The sequence below is a fragment of the Lineus longissimus genome, chromosome 2 (genome assembly GCF_910592395.1).
Source record: "Lineus longissimus chromosome 2, tnLinLong1.2, whole genome shotgun sequence".
Taxonomy (NCBI): Eukaryota; Metazoa; Nemertea; class Pilidiophora; order Heteronemertea; family Lineidae; genus Lineus; species Lineus longissimus.
The window spans coordinates 25,124,360-25,139,846 of record NC_088309.1 but is presented as its reverse complement, the minus strand read 5'-3'; the positions used below and the strand labels follow the sequence as shown (position 1 = coordinate 25,139,846).

The following is a 15,487-nucleotide window of genomic DNA, read 5'->3' as shown; positions in this document are numbered from 1 at the left end:
CGCTTAGAGTTCATGTTTTTAATTATCTGTAGGATGTGATGGAGACTGGGCAAACCATTAGGGATCACAGTCCAGGAGATGGATAAGACTCACGGAGCAATTAACCAGTCGTCATCCGAAGCACCCAATAACTGGGAGGGGGCCGGGGGCGAATGACAGAGACGAGGCCGGTCCACTGCAGCAACCGGAGTGTACTGATGGAGGAGCCCCATCCTACTGTATTCGCTATCGCCGGGCTTCGAATTCCGTGTGACCTTTTGTCTTTCCTGTCAACGGGTTGAGATCTTGGTGTCTAAACGCAAGTAAACACTGCGATTCTCGTCTGGGCCAGGCCAACACCCTCGAAACCCAGTACAGCATTTTGACCACTTGGACTGGAAAACCGCAGCGTGTGCGCCACTATCCTTGAAAATGTGATATGGCTTCCGCGTCATTCTTTTATTGAACCTTAGAGCATAGTCTGGTGACTCTAAGCTGCAAGTTATAAAGAACGTGCAAGATTTTATGTACGTTTTGCAAGGACTTTTACCATGGAAGGGACCAGAACCATGAACACGTGCTATATTTCGTGGTGTCCAGAATTCAAATTTCCCGGGCTTCGAGGGAACGAGAAAGCGCGCGATAAGATATGTTCTAAAAATAGAACGGTTCTTTAAATTGACGTGAGGTATTCCCTTTCGGGGATTTCTCATGCTGAAACATTTCCTGACAGACACAACTGACAGTTGAGTTGTTTTTGTTGTTTTAAAGTGTAATTTATGTATAATTTGTCATAATTTGCAAGTGAGAAGTCACCATGGAGAATGTAGATGCCGATCTTCCCCTCTTTGTCCCGGTAAGTTATTAAATTTTGGCGGACAAGAGCAAATAATAGGCTGGGCTAAAGTAAAGAGAAACAACGTTCACTCAAAGAATATTAGAGAGATGCTGTGGTGTTGTGTTGTTGACGTGTTAAAGTTTCAGAAATTTTGCCTGTTATCTTGTTTAAATTTATACTTTTATAGCGGTAAACATGTATTTCCCCAAAAAGCAGTGTGGGGGGAAGGGGGATCGGGAGGGGACCCATGAAGACCTGACTGATGCCTGTCTTAAGTGTCTTAAATTAAAGTCTTCTCTTTCCAGATTCATCCATTCATAGACTTCTTCACATGCCCAATCTGTATGGAGACGTTCAAGAATGTGACAGTCACATCTTGTGGACACCGATTCTGTCAGGGATGCATCCGAGAATGCGTGGGACGCCTACACAAGTGTCCATGTTGCAATAAGAGGGCTGGCATTGAAAACCTCTTCAGAGATGCTCAGTACTCATCACTATTAGGTAGGAGTCAGGACAATTTACTTAGTAAAAAAAGTTGGCTAGGCCCGTGGGTGTTTTTAACAATTGCCATGTCCATTAATCCCCTACTTTGCAACACTGATCTGATCATAACCAGGAATATACCTCTTACAATCTTTTTAATTTTCAGATCTTTTTATTCAAGAGAAAGACAAGGCAGAGAAAAAATATTTTGATGGACTTATAACGCGGGGTAAGATTCTATTTTGTGAAAAATTGACTCCGAAGTAAAATGCCAGTTATAGAATAATGAGGAATGTTTATAGAAATCACATCTTTAGACTGTCTTATGGGTGTGTTCCCATTGTTCAGTAGTCTAATGCTAAGATAAAATTGACTCAGATTATGAGTGCTGTTTTTAAGAAGAAAGCACTGACCTGTATGCGAACTTGTTTCATAGCATTAGGTTCTCAATCAATCTCTTTTGCAGACTTTGCTGATGCTTCAGATCAAGACATGGCTAAACTAGGTGTTCCCAATCCACAAGAAAAGGCATTCTCACCAGTTGAATTAGTACTTAAAAGTAAGCTTGGCAGGACTTAAGTACTGTCCCCTTGTGAGGTGTCCTGATTACAAAACTAAAATGTTGTCTCTGGAGTGCTCTTTCAAATGTGTTGTGTTTATTACCGTAGTACATATTAGTTGGGCTGAATCTTGGAAAGGATGTTTTCACAAATGTATAGGGCGAATGATGAAGGGGTTTACAGCGTTTACATTGCTATTATCAAAAATGTATAAGCAAGAATTTTCAAAACGAAACCATGAAATTTTATTTCCGTCTTCAGAACACTTGAAGCAAAGTTTAGCAGCTCATGAGAAGTATTATCAGGATCTGAAGAAAGAGTTCCATAAGAGTGAAGCAAAGATTCGGTCAGATTACCAACAGAAAATGGAAGATCTCCAGAGACAGAGCTTACTCCAAGATGGTAGGTATGGGCCTGAATTCTCGATTTAGCTGTTCAGAGTCATAACAAAGGGTTCTTGGAGAGAAATTTTCTCTTCCCATACCTCAATTCATAGATTGCTAAAATTCCCAACTACACAAGTGCACTGGTAAGGATACATGCCCATACATGTATGAATACATGTTGATATTTTATAAGCTTAGGCTGAACAGAATGCTATTGCCTGAAGAGCCATGATTTTGGATAAACTATGGAGCCGTTTCAAGGCAGGAGGCCTTATAATTTCCTTCTTCTGATTGAAATATTCCAGAATTCGAACGACAGTTTGCCGACCTCCAGCAGACACAAGAGAGACATATTGCCAAACTCCACGAGGAGCTGGAGTCGTGTGGGAAATTGGTAGCCGATGCTTACGATCGTTATCTTGGGGAACACATTCCCTCACTGGCGGTTCTCCCTGTCAAGATCTCCGTCACTGTACTCTGCAAGAATGTCTCAATTCCTGATGTGGTGCTGAAACCTCAACAGAGGTATGTCTGGTAGCGAAATGGATTTTTGAAATTATTTTAACAGGGGTATAGCAGGCTTGTTTTTGTCATGATTTAGATGTATCTCCTGACACAGGAACTCTAAATAATTTTATCTGAAAGGGGTACGTTTCATTGAAGATGTACAATGAACGGGTAATTGATGGACATGGTTTTCACTTCAGTGGTGTAAAATTTTTAAAAAGGTGTGATTTTCGGTCATATTTCTTGGTCAAGCATCTGCTGATTACTTGTAATCATGCTCATGTAAGGATTTTCTGTTATTTACAGTACTGAGGATATCAAGAATATTGTGGAATCACACTTTGAAAACAAAGGAGACAAGGTGGTCAACTTCGGTGATATCAGCTACATCTATTTTGGGTGAGCGAAAATGGTCATGAATATTTCCAAATTTACTTCATGTACAAATACACAGGTGAAGATAGGCAGGGATGGATATTCAAAATCAAGATTTCAAGTGGTGACGTCACGGTGTTGTTTCTGACAAGATCTGGGGACACTTAAAAGAACAGCACTAACGACACGTTCTTTGGCATTCCAGAAGCATTATATTGAATCAAACAGGTGAGCCTCCTTTACTTCAAGATGTACATGTATTCAATAAGAGCATTCAGCGTATCAAACCCAGTAGACATGTTACATGTTTAAACTACTGATTGTTCTCTTTTACTTTCAGTCCGTTTAGCAAGAGGAGTCTCTTTGAGATGAACCAAATTGCTGAAGACCTAATCGTACATGGGGCTACTCATCCAGATGTTATTGTGTTACCAGAGGGAAGTAAGCCAGTGCTGCAGTTCGGAGTGGTAGGTAGTCTGTTGGCCCATTTGTTTGCCTTTGTCAACAGGCCCTTAGCTGCTACAATTCGGTTGACCTTTTTCCAGCTGCATGGTTTTGACAATTTATGGTACCTCTGGCTCACACCTGCGATATACCGGGTGACCTGGATCCCAACTTGGCTCAGGTCATTTTTTCAGGTGTAATCTCTTTCTCTTCCAGAAACCAGGCAGTGAAGTTGTGTTGCGTGGAACCGTGCGATGTAAGAGTGACATGCCCAAAGAGTGCTTCGCCAGTTCTTTCAAGCCAGGGGAGCCTCAGACAGTCGACTATTTCTCTTGTAAAGACTGTGGCTTCAACTGTAAGTACACAATCTCTGACATTGAGAATGTGAGGCTGAGTGGTACAATAATAGCCCGTACAGGACCGTGCAACTGGCACTGGTATTGGAGGTCGAGTCATTCCCCCTTAGGCTTCGATCAAAAATAAAAAAGCGTGCTTTTATTAAAAAAAATTCTACAGTGTAAAACATGCAATGTATTGCAAAACATGTAAAATGTATTGCGTACATTACATGTAGAAGTGGATTCATATTGTATGTAATTGAACAATTCTATTACTGAACTGGAGTCACTGTATTTTGTCCCAGAAGTTTTCTCCTGATTTTGATGTATTCTACTTCCAGGGGTGTGTCGATCTTGCATGGAGGTTTGCCACAAAGGTAACTAGATGTCATTTTATTTCGATTTCAAATTTTATCCTTTGGGGACCCTTAAATGTCATTCTATGTACATCATTATCACATGTATGTGTACATGTAGTCTCTAATGATCATTTTATTATCATTTCAGATCACACTGTAGCTCCATACATCATGCAACACCAACCAACCTGGGCCTGCTGCTACTGTCCAAAGAAGAAGAAATGTGTCATACAAGCAAATACAAGTAACTAATGCCGTTTGGAGGACTAGTGCAGTATCGAATGGACACGGCTGAAGTGGAACCACAATGTACGAGCCAAAAATCAAGTCCTCACCATGCGGATCTATCTTAACAAAGTCTCAATCAATTCTTGGTATCATATACGTGTATATATACGCATAGATATGTGATAATAAAGATGCATTATTGTTGAAATTTGTCTTCTTTTGCATTTATGTACAACTTGGGAGACAATATTCTGTCAGCACGGACCAATTTTTATCAAAATTGTCCACCAGAGTGCAAGATAATCTTGGGTTGGGACACGACCTCCAGTAAACACAGACAGCTAGCTTGATACATGTATAAAATACCTATCAGGTTGCGAGACACATCTCCCCTTATGACATCATCTCCAGTCAGAACGCCAGCATGATACAACTGAACAAGTACATCAGGTTGTGACACAATTGGTGATATGAATAAAGACTAGCAAATGCTTTAATCTAAAACTCCATGTACATTTACACTGGGCCTTTCTGTACAAAATTATAGTACATGTAAAAGCATTTGCTGGTCTATTCATATCACCCAATGGTTGATGGGTTGTGACTCAATTTGATGTTGGGACACAATCAGAGCTGCAAGTCATGAGACAATCTCTGGTTGACATGATCCAGGTAGGACTTGTGCATGTTGAGAGGTAATGGGTGATCACTGATGACAAGTAAATACTTTTATTTAAAGCTTTATGGACATTGTACTAGGTCTTTCTGTACAAAACTAGAGCAAAAGCATTAACTAGTCTGTATAATTTTGAATTGATTGAGAAGAAAACATTGGATTCTTTCACATATTTTATTTTAACTGTCATCTGACAAAAAAGATCGGTAATAAAATGAAACATTGTTAGAAAATTGTGCATTCAAAATAAGCACAGTAATATTGGGCATGAGATTACCAGAATTCTCAACTTCTTCTAAAATAGACAATGTTTGGAAAATGAATTTTAGGTTATAATACTGAGTGGATGTGGAAAAAGCAGAGGTCAACAACAGCATGCAGTATGTTATTCATCTTGTGGCTTACATATACTGGTTCAGAGCACATGACTTTAGAATTGTATTTAGAAATACAGAAAATCAAGCTGCCATACATGCATAGCTAGACAGGGTCTTCTGCAATGCTTGGCCACTGATCTGCATGTACATGAACCACTGGTGGTGTTGTTGATATGATTATACATGTACATGTAGATGTAGGTTCAAATTTTCAGATGTTCATGGCAACTAGATTCCGTTTTTCTACATGTATTCTGTTCAATTGGAGGTGAATACTAACATACTAACTTTTCTCAACATATAAAGCATGTTGTTTTAGGGGACATTTTCCATTTAAAGCGTACCATGTACAGTTACATGTATATACTACATGTACAATAATGCCAACCTAGAAAAGTCTCGTCTTCTTAGACACTCATTGATGCAGTATCAAGTCAACTTGCAGGACTGACAATACAACATGCATGCATCTGTGTTGTTCTATTTACTTGTTATACAGAACTTGCACATAATGAAGCACAGTAAGATTTAAGGCGACAGCAAGTACAACTTCATACATATATATAGACCAGGAAAGTGAGAAAACATACAGCTACCTAGATCATCTAAAGCCAGAACACATGCACTGAAGATTGTTTTTTTTGCAGCTCCATACGTCACAACTGCACCAAATTCTTGCATCACGCAATGTCCACATGATTTAGTTCCACATGTGGGTAACAGACTGAACAGATTCTTCAAATGGTCTCTAGAAAAAGTTACATTTGCAAATAGGAAAACATTGGCTTGTTACAATGTACCAGTACATGTACAATAGAAAAGTATCTTTACAATATTGTGTGGTAAACCAGTTACCTTCATGTGCACATATACTTGAGCATCACTAAAAAAGGAGGGGACATGTATATTCAATTTGTAAAAATTTTTATTCGTAGGCCTTCGGCCAAATAGGCAACAAACGAAATGACAACAAAGAATGGAGATAAAAAACATGAATCTCAAAACATACTCCACATGAATAAGAATATTGTACAAGACATACAAAGCATCACATCAATGTTCAGCAAACTTCTCAAACTTTCTCATAGAAGAGCATATAAGCATTGGAATCCAGTACTTCACTCAGCCGTACTTTATGTACCTCAGTATCTGATGTATAGAGCCATCTGTCACTGAAGTTTTGTCCCAATGGTGGCAGAGCTCGCCGGTAGGTCACAAAATGTCCCGAGAGGGCATCACCATGATGAACTAACACGGCTGTAAGTTTATATTTGCAGTCACTTCTTTTGTTTAAGTCTGGCATGTTGAGTAGCATGGACAGATTGGCAGCTTGGATGGCAGTGTTCGCACTTGCGCTGAACGCAGGAACTTCGGCCGCATTTTGTTTGGCAGGAGTTGGACTGGTAGATGCCGATTGGACAGCAGGTGAAGGTGCCTCAGGTTGTGCAGCGTGGCCATTAGGTATCATAGGACATTGTCCATTCGTACGAGAGTAGGCGGCAGTTGGACCGAGTAGACCATTCATTCCCAGACGCGGCCGGTAGTTCAATGCTTGCAGCATTGTCATTTGTTTTGTTACATTCGGCCTGGATTTGCTGACAAATTTACTTGGTCTTCCGAGAGGCTGCTTGCCACTAAAAAAAATGAAAGAATTTGTCAGGCTCTAGAAAGCAGTTAGTGGATTACTCTTTTTTTAAAGGTGCAGTACTTCAATGTTCTCTTTTGACTGCACAGTGATCCATACGTAACAATTGAAAAGCCAGATGCCTGTTGTGTATTCAGATGATTTAACTGTCATGAACAGATAAGCAGGATCGATGAATTTCAAAGGCTTTACTCAAATCAAGAACCAAAGATTTCCACAACACTGAGCAAGGAGCTTCATTGACTATCCACACAATGCATTACGATATACATTACTTACACCATGCACTGCATACACTGTCATGCTATACATGTGTATTCAGAATTTTTATGAGCAACTGAACTCACTTCAGTGTGTCCCATTTTCCTCCTAATAATTTGCTATTATCAATATCAGTCACTGAATCCTTCCTGCTCCGATAGACATACTCATCCATGTGGAGGGTCTCGGGGAAACTAATGTGGTCACACTTCTTGGTTGGCATACCATTATTCAGCCAGACAGTACGTTGGATGTGCATACATAGACACTCTGGCAGCTGAAATTACAAAAACACATTGGCTTATAAAACTGATTTTTCAAAGTGTGAAATTAATGTATGTGGGCCTGTTCTTTTCACTATGCAGGCAGAGCTCACAAATGCAGTTTACTGCAGGGCCGAGGAAGGGGTTATAGATCAGTGGATGTTGTTAACTGACACAAATCTCAACTTTACCTTCCCAATTGTCATTTTCTTTGTGAATGTTGTCTTTGGGGTACTGGTTGCCTTCTCTTGACGTAACTCTTTCTGCCTCTTGGCACAGCCTTCACACTCAACATTCTGGACTGTCTCTGATGAGATGAAGTGTCTGAGTAAACCTTCCAATGTTAGGCTTCCCTACAAGATAACAAATTAATAAATTAGCACTCTCAATCAACTGTACTAGAGCAAATGTCACAGGCAAATGGCTCCTGTTTGGGTGTCTGATTCTGGCCTAACAACTTGGTTAAGTTTGGCATCTTCAGAACATGAAAACTCTCCGACTCACCCAGAAATTCTTTGATGGAATGGTCAATGACAAGCTGTCAAAGGTATCATGCTTGACAGGACTCTGAAAGAGAAGGATGGAATTACATTTTACACTCTTTAAATAGAAGGGAACAGACCACAGTATTTTCAGAACAATGTTTATATCCTGTGAGCTCACAGGATAGGCTACACTTTTTTAATTTCCCAGATAAAATTTTAATGACTGGCACAACCGACAACAGTACCAATAGTTCTTACCCAGTACCTATTTTACGCCTAACAGTGTCAACAGTTCTTACCTTATAAGCACATATTTTACACTGCAGCTGGCTGGCTAATCTCCCTCTGAATGGATGGTCGTTTTCTTTGGATGGCAACTTGGGTAACATTGTGTGGGTCTTGGAGACGGCTTCAGTCTGAGCATGGGTGGTCTCATCGAGTGTGGACACGTCTAAGAGTGACACAACCGGTGGGTATTTTGTGATCTCTTCATCTAGAGTCTGAGTAAAGACATGGAACAACTCATGCGCATCCTGGAGTGGAAAAAGACAAGTCTGCTTCATCAATATGTATGTAATATTGTATAAAAACATACTCACTACCCATCCAGGAACTCTCATATCCCCTCCCTCAAAGAAAAAGAGAACACTAGTACCAAGGACAATAGTCTTGCTAAAGGCAGATAGAATCCTACTTGTAGCTGTGGGTGACCAACCAATTGAAATACCTTTTTTTCAAGCACTTCATGGTGGAGCTGGTGGAGGTAATGCACACTGAAAGTGAACATCTTTATCGACTATTACCTGTTCATCTGATGATATCACCCAATGCCGTGATCTTAAAGAATCAATTACTTCCACAGGACAATAGGGGTCGTCTTCATCTTCGACACTTTCATTGTTGACGACTGCAAGAAAGAAGACATTGCTATTGGTAGTTAATCAAGCAAAACTGTGACTTGAGCTCGTATTTTAAGAAATTTCTTGTCATTGCTGAATATTCACAAGTAAGTTAGTAAAGTCTTCACATCGCTTTGGAGTAATACTACATATGTGCTCTATTCCACAGGCAAAGACACAAGGAGTGCCCTACAATCAAGTGGTCTCAATAAAAGCAATTTTACAAGTAAATTCTGTTTCCTAACCCTTTGTGGTTTTTGCCAATGTCCAAGCAAGATAGCCTGTGTAATCAGAGTTGATGTGTTGGTCAATGAAGTCGCCCAGCCAGTTTACAAATCTCGGGCTGCTGGAGAAACCCTGCAGGACAGCGTTCAGAAAGCAGGTGTTTCCCAAGTTCACCAGACCAGCGCATTTATCTGAAGTGAAAGTGAAAGAAAACGGAGATCATCGACTGTCTAACTCAACTGTTCCTTATTCAGCTCGTGCGGATTCCCCTCCAGTTCTTTACCAAGCTGATGTCTTGCCGTCATAATGAATGTCACTAACTTGAGTCCTTGACTGAGGATAAGCCCGGCCAAAGGGCAAGGAAGGTCCATCTCTCTGCAGTGCATTTTGTTGTATATACATACATACCTGACCCAGATCTTCTTGTTTTTCTCTTCTTGTCAGATGGTCCCCAAAGAACATAAATACCAGCTAAAACGGCTGCCCCAACACCCCCTAAGAAGGCCCAGTTCTTTGTCTGGTCCATTTTTGACCAGGATTGCTAATTGTTGAAGTTTAACTTTGAATAATCTTGACTTTTTTTGGGATTAACAAACAAAAACAACATGCACCATGTCAGCAAATCGGGTTTTTATGAAATGTGGAATAGGAAAGTGTCCATGTGGAACGGTAAAACATGGTTCAGGGCTAATCAGCTAAATAACGACGGTATGACATCATACAAAACGATAAAACAAATTTGCATTGTTTCCTTTATGCATAGTTTGAATCACTTGAATTGTGAATCTACATTGATTCTGTTCTCGCTGACCCTCCTATTGACAGAGAATACATCCTGCATTTAGTAGCACCCACTGACAAATGACGTCATCGGAGGGCTTCCCCAAGATTGTAACGATGTCAAAAGTTGCTCAAGAACCACTGAATTTTGGCCTTGTAGGCAATATTCCAGAAGAATATCACTCTGCTGACCTTCGAAACTTTTTCTCACAATTCATAGAATCTGGAGGATTCGATTGTTTCCATTATAGACATCGCCCTGAGAAGAAAGTGTTGTTAGATGAATCAGGTTTGAGGCAAGAAGTTGGTGAACCAAGCTCAAAGGGGAATCCCCAAATGCAAAACGTCACAAATTCGTCCAGTCCACAAACTAATTGTAACCCTTCTACCTCCTCAGCATGCTCCACTAGTGATAAACAGACAGTAATTGATAGCTCTAAGTTGTCGTGTACGAAATGTTGCCTAATCCGTCTTAAGAAGTTGCAAATGGATCGCCTTCTAAAAATGTACAATAAAAAACATTGGTTGGACAAAAAGGGCGATTCCATTGCAAGGGTCTGTCTGATCACAAGAGTTAGTATTGGTAGTGATGAAAGCAGCAGATGTTCCGCTCAAGATGCGGGTTACAAGACTCGAAGAGAGCAAAGACAAGTTCCTGAAGAGAGGGAGAAGTTCACACTAGAGGATCTCAACAAACTAGCAGAGCTTCACCCTCCTGCTATCATGCCAAATGGCAATGTGGGAACTCAAACTAAAGTCTTCATGGATTTGATCCGTGACTGTATGTTGCCGCCAGGTGTGATTAAAAAGTTAGGACTTAGTTTTCCTAAAATGAGATGTAAAAGACGCTATGGGAATGTCCCGTTTGATTATGGTGACGATGTGATTTTTGGTGCTGAGGAAGATGATGTGGTTCTGTCAGCAGATGGACATGAATTGTGCAGTAATTTAAAGAAGCTACAGAAAAGAAAATCAAGTAAAAAGTTGGTCAAGGAAGCAGGTGATTCGGAGGATGAGCAAGAACAAGAACAAGAGTCTGGATCGGATGTAAGTTATTGAAGACAAAATACTGATACATGGAGCGATACAAACAGTCAGTGTATAATAATGTTAAGACTGTGATCAGAAGACCCAATCAAATTTAGTTGGCCAGTAATTGCCAATTGCTCTCCTTTAAAAAGTGAAGTTAAAAGTGTGTCAGTTAGGAGGCATTTCCAAGAAAAATGATACATAAGGCCTGTGTGTATAAGAAGTTAACTAACCCATGGCATTGGATGTCTTGTATCAACTGACCTTCTCTTGTCCATTGTGTTCCAGGATGACACTTGTGAAGAGTGGGAGCGACATGAAGCCTTGTACGATGATCCTGACAACCAGGAGAGAAATAAGGAGAGGCTTTTTGAGGAGAAGATTGAGCTGAAGTGGGAGAAGGGAGGCAGTGGTCTTGTGTTCTATACTGATGCTACCTACTGGCAGCAGCAGGAGGGAGGTAAGCATCCTACCTATAATCATCATCATCATCACTTGGCTTCATGGCCCAGACTAAGGCCTTCTCCACATGACACCACCTGTGGTGGGTGCAGTGAAAAAAACTGAAATCACAACGTGTCTTACTTTGTTTCAAATTTATTTGTTCAATTTCAGATTTTGATGAACAGACTGCTGATGACTGGGATGTTGACATGAGTGAATATTATGATCCTGGCTCAGGAGATATGGATGCCAAGGCACTCATCACTATGGGTAAAGAGAAAAGGAGGAGAGCAGGGATCTTTGATCCGGATGACCACATCTTCTCTGGAAAGATCGGAAAGTTTGAAAAGTACACAAAGGTGAGAACAAATCTTAATTAGAATTAAGGGCTGGTGACTGCAAATATCTCATAGTTCTAAGTCCATTTCTATCAATGGATGAACAAGTTATATTTATTGATTTTTTTTCTGTCTTATCTTTTAGGGTATTGGTCGTAAAGTGTTGGAGAAGCAAGGCTGGAAGGAAGGGACAGGATTGGGATCAACGATTATCGGGATGGCTGATGCTTTGGAAAACGAAGGACATGCTCCCAGGTGTAGAGATGGATTTGGGTAAGTGTTTTTCAATCAATCTTTGGCTCGCTGTAGAATGTGACTAGCACGACATTTTAGATTTGTCCTCACCTCCGGTATTCCTATGAATTCTGCTGAAAATTGAGAGTCCTTTATTCATGATGTTTTCTTGTTTTCCAGATATCATGGAGAAAAGTTGAACCGCTACCCAGTAAAGAAGGACCGTGGTGAGAGAGATGTGTTCATTCCAACAGTATATGACAAGCCAACTGAATTGGACCAACCAGATACTTTGCGACGACGAAAAAGTCATTATACTATCAAGTATAGAGACAAAATTGCATTTACTAAGGCTAGTGATGATCAGACATGATGCCGAAGTTAATCTGACATGGAAAGTGTGATTGTCTCATTGTGTGGACAATTTACTCCGCTGTCTATGGTCACTACATCATTGTTTGTACATTGTATGAATCAAAGTTATCTGTATACTTTTAATTTTATGATGTAACTATGAATAAAGTTTAATTGATGGTTTGTAAAAGTTTATGTGAAATCTCTTCTTTCCAACTATTATCTCTTTTACACTTCTGTGAAATGGTCTCCCATCAATTGGGGCATTCGCGCATTGTAACGAAATACTCCTACTCCCTGTATTGCACGCGCCGATCCGAAGTTTGACCGCGCTCAACGTTGCTTAACTTCCACTCTGGGGCCAACGCGCCAACCACTGGGCCATAAAGGAATTCTCTCATGGCCGGCGGGTTAAGCCGTGCCATATACCTGGGGGTACTATACACTCCCATCCGTATACATGTAATTTGATGACTGGTTGTGACCTGCAATGCCCCATCCCCTGGTGGTATCCATCTATCAATATGGGGCAACCTTTAACATAGGGCAACCTAGGCCTGATCAGCCGAGTGTAACAGTTAAAATGTCCCTCCAAGAAATCATTTCAACCTGATCAGGATCTACGTCCATACATTCAGTCCTCTTTTATTTCACGTTCATTGTCGTAAAGGGGCACACTAACAAGAACGGCGACTTATTTTGAAGAAAAAAGACACTACATGAGAAAAACTTGACAACTTTACTATACACAACAATCGCAGCATCCGAAATATTACAAAAAGAAATAGATAACGTCCTTTAAGGAAGAGCGACTCGCGTCTGAAGATTTCACAGACCGCCCGAAAAATGTTCATAAGTTGGAAATTTTCGAACGTCTCTGATCTTCGCTAACAGGTGGATGTTTCTTGAACTGTTTCGGAAGGCTCTCCCGGGTAGGCGCCTCAGTTGTATCCTTTCCATGCGAATGAGTTGATGATCCCAAGTCCTTTGTTAGAACAGTTTGATTGTGTCCTATTGCTATCTGGTGTTGAGTTTTTCGGGCCATTGGAAAGTCTTTTTACCTGGAAAATATAAAACAATAATATTATCCTATGGTGTTATGAAGCAATAATATGAGTTTTGTCTGTATATATGCGCGGAGATGTTGGCGAGAGAGACCAACAAGTTGCTCTGGTAATTCCTCATATATATACTCATACGGTTATGGATGGGGTTGGCCCTTCTTCCGCGCGCCAACACTTGTTTCAGCGCCCAAGTTTCACTCCTAAAGACTTCTTTTCAGGCTCCCATGAAAAAATCTATTAGAGTGAGCTCAATAATTTTTTGCGATAGCTTCCACAAGACCAGAGCTTGCTGAATCAACAGACTAAAGATTACTATGCCCTATCGCTGTATTATATTTCTCTGGTCAAAAAGTGACAAAGTGACCAAAATGCTTCCCCGACCCCATTAAGTCAGAAAGGCTTCGAGTCAGTTTGCTAATCTTCCTGAAGATGGCGCTCGTGTTGCTTTAACGTTGAAGCCATTGGAGAAAGAATAACCGGCTGGAGATGGGTAATTTGGCCGAGTGACGTTGATCTACGTCGGATGGCGCTGAAAGATATATACATGTACTAGTATTCTGTCTGAGATGGCGATGGGGCATATGCCTGATCACGGAGATCGTGATAATAGCTTTCCATCTCAAGAAAAGTATGAGAAAATCCCCCGATTCGTCACAAAGATAGTTGAAGATATAGCGACCTTCAATAAGGCAAACATACATGAAAAATACCTCAAAGCTATGTGTTAGTAGCATTTGAATAAGAATTAGAACGATAAGAATGATATGAAAGTCTTACCATGTCCTCAAACTCATACTGGGAAAGCCATCTTGAATCCTTCGGGTACTTCCTCTCCCTCTTTAGTGGGATGTAGTACAGCCTGTCCACCGCGTCCTCAATCTGAAGCGCCCGGCCCTTCTGGTGACCGAGGCCGAAGTTTGGTTTGATGATGGTGCCCCAAGGCTGCTTGTGGCTTTTGAGAATAACGGATGGACGATCCCCGTAGTATGCCATTGTGGCAAAGTGTGTATAGGGCCTACTTTCCGCAGAAAGGTCTTTTACACTCTCAAAACAACCGCTTACTGACCGGCGAAATCGGCTTAGCGGTAAATGGAACCTGATAGAAAGACTTAAATATTTTCCCCAATATTCAGCGTTATGTCGGAGATTATTAATCATAGGCATTATGGGTATTACATCCATACATTTTTTTTTTCATTTCCGAATAAGTTTGCTTTGAGGCCATTTATGTATTAGCAACCATTAAACAAATTAACTATTAGCAGTTTATGGACGTTTGAAGTTTTTATAACAGGTGGGGATGCCAAAGCGTACCACGTCTTAATGATTACAAGCAGCATACTTTGAACGAGCGCTTTTACCAAGTAATTCTTTTTTCTAACTCGTCATGAATCATTCTGGCCATCCGCTAGGTCACGGTGTTGCAGCTGGAAAACCGTTCCCAATTGAAAAAGCCAATTAATAGTTTGAAATTGTAATCTACATTAAAATGTAAGGTAATTGTATGCGTACATGTATTTTCACAGAAAATGTAACAAATGTTGTTGTTGTTACATAAAATCCATGCATAAAATCTCACCTACACTGATGATGTAAGGTTTTCTCATGCGCTACCAATCAAATTTAAATTAAATTCAGGAATTTAAAGGAATAGACAACAAGTAACATCATATCTTGCTGATGCAGGGCAGTATCAGTGGAGGCCTATTAGCTTTAACGGTGAACTCTAACAGACAGGAACCAAGGAGGGGCCGGGGGCAGGTGTCCAATTGGTAGTCAGCATGTTACTACATAGTATGCAGAGTTTGGGGATGGAGCGTTCGATTAAGCGAAAATCGTATTCCTCTTACAAGTATGAATAATTTGGATGTATCATTATCATACGAGAGGCACCTATCGTCGACTTCGTGTAA

At 40.5% G+C, this 15,487-nt stretch overlaps 3 protein-coding genes across 3 annotated transcripts; 2 read left to right on the top strand and 1 right to left on the bottom strand.

Moving 5' to 3' along the window:
• Window positions 1–628: 628 nt before the first annotated feature.
• LOC135483203 (E3 ubiquitin-protein ligase TRIM39-like) lies at window positions 629–4,708 on the top strand. The gene is made up of 11 exons (XM_064763861.1): window positions 629–835; window positions 1,123–1,321; window positions 1,470–1,532; window positions 1,770–1,862; window positions 2,125–2,265; window positions 2,555–2,774; window positions 3,063–3,155; window positions 3,472–3,598; window positions 3,792–3,930; window positions 4,255–4,290; window positions 4,421–4,708. The coding sequence occupies exons 1-11, from the start codon at window positions 797–799 to the stop codon at window positions 4,522–4,524; spliced, it is 1,254 nt and encodes a 417-aa protein (XP_064619931.1). The 5' UTR covers window positions 629–796; the 3' UTR covers window positions 4,525–4,708.
• A 645-nt stretch (window positions 4,709–5,353) lies between these two features.
• On the bottom strand, window positions 5,354–10,061 carry LOC135483200 (ubiquitin carboxyl-terminal hydrolase 30-like). The gene is made up of 8 exons (XM_064763857.1): window positions 9,740–10,061; window positions 9,352–9,522; window positions 9,011–9,114; window positions 8,507–8,740; window positions 8,227–8,289; window positions 7,914–8,075; window positions 7,546–7,736; window positions 5,354–7,187 (listed from the first exon to the last, which is right to left on the bottom strand). The coding sequence occupies exons 1-8, from the start codon at window positions 9,855–9,857 to the stop codon at window positions 6,626–6,628; spliced, it is 1,605 nt and encodes a 534-aa protein (XP_064619927.1). The 5' UTR covers window positions 9,858–10,061; the 3' UTR covers window positions 5,354–6,625.
• A 153-nt stretch (window positions 10,062–10,214) lies between these two features.
• On the top strand, window positions 10,215–12,804 carry LOC135483199 (G patch domain-containing protein 3-like). Its single transcript, XM_064763854.1, has 5 exons — window positions 10,215–11,158; window positions 11,429–11,600; window positions 11,756–11,943; window positions 12,068–12,195; window positions 12,337–12,804. Exons 1-5 carry the CDS (start codon window positions 10,229–10,231, stop codon window positions 12,527–12,529), a joined length of 1,611 nt encoding a protein of 536 aa, XP_064619924.1. The 5' UTR covers window positions 10,215–10,228; the 3' UTR covers window positions 12,530–12,804.
• The last annotated feature ends 2,683 nt before the right edge of the window (window positions 12,805–15,487 follow it).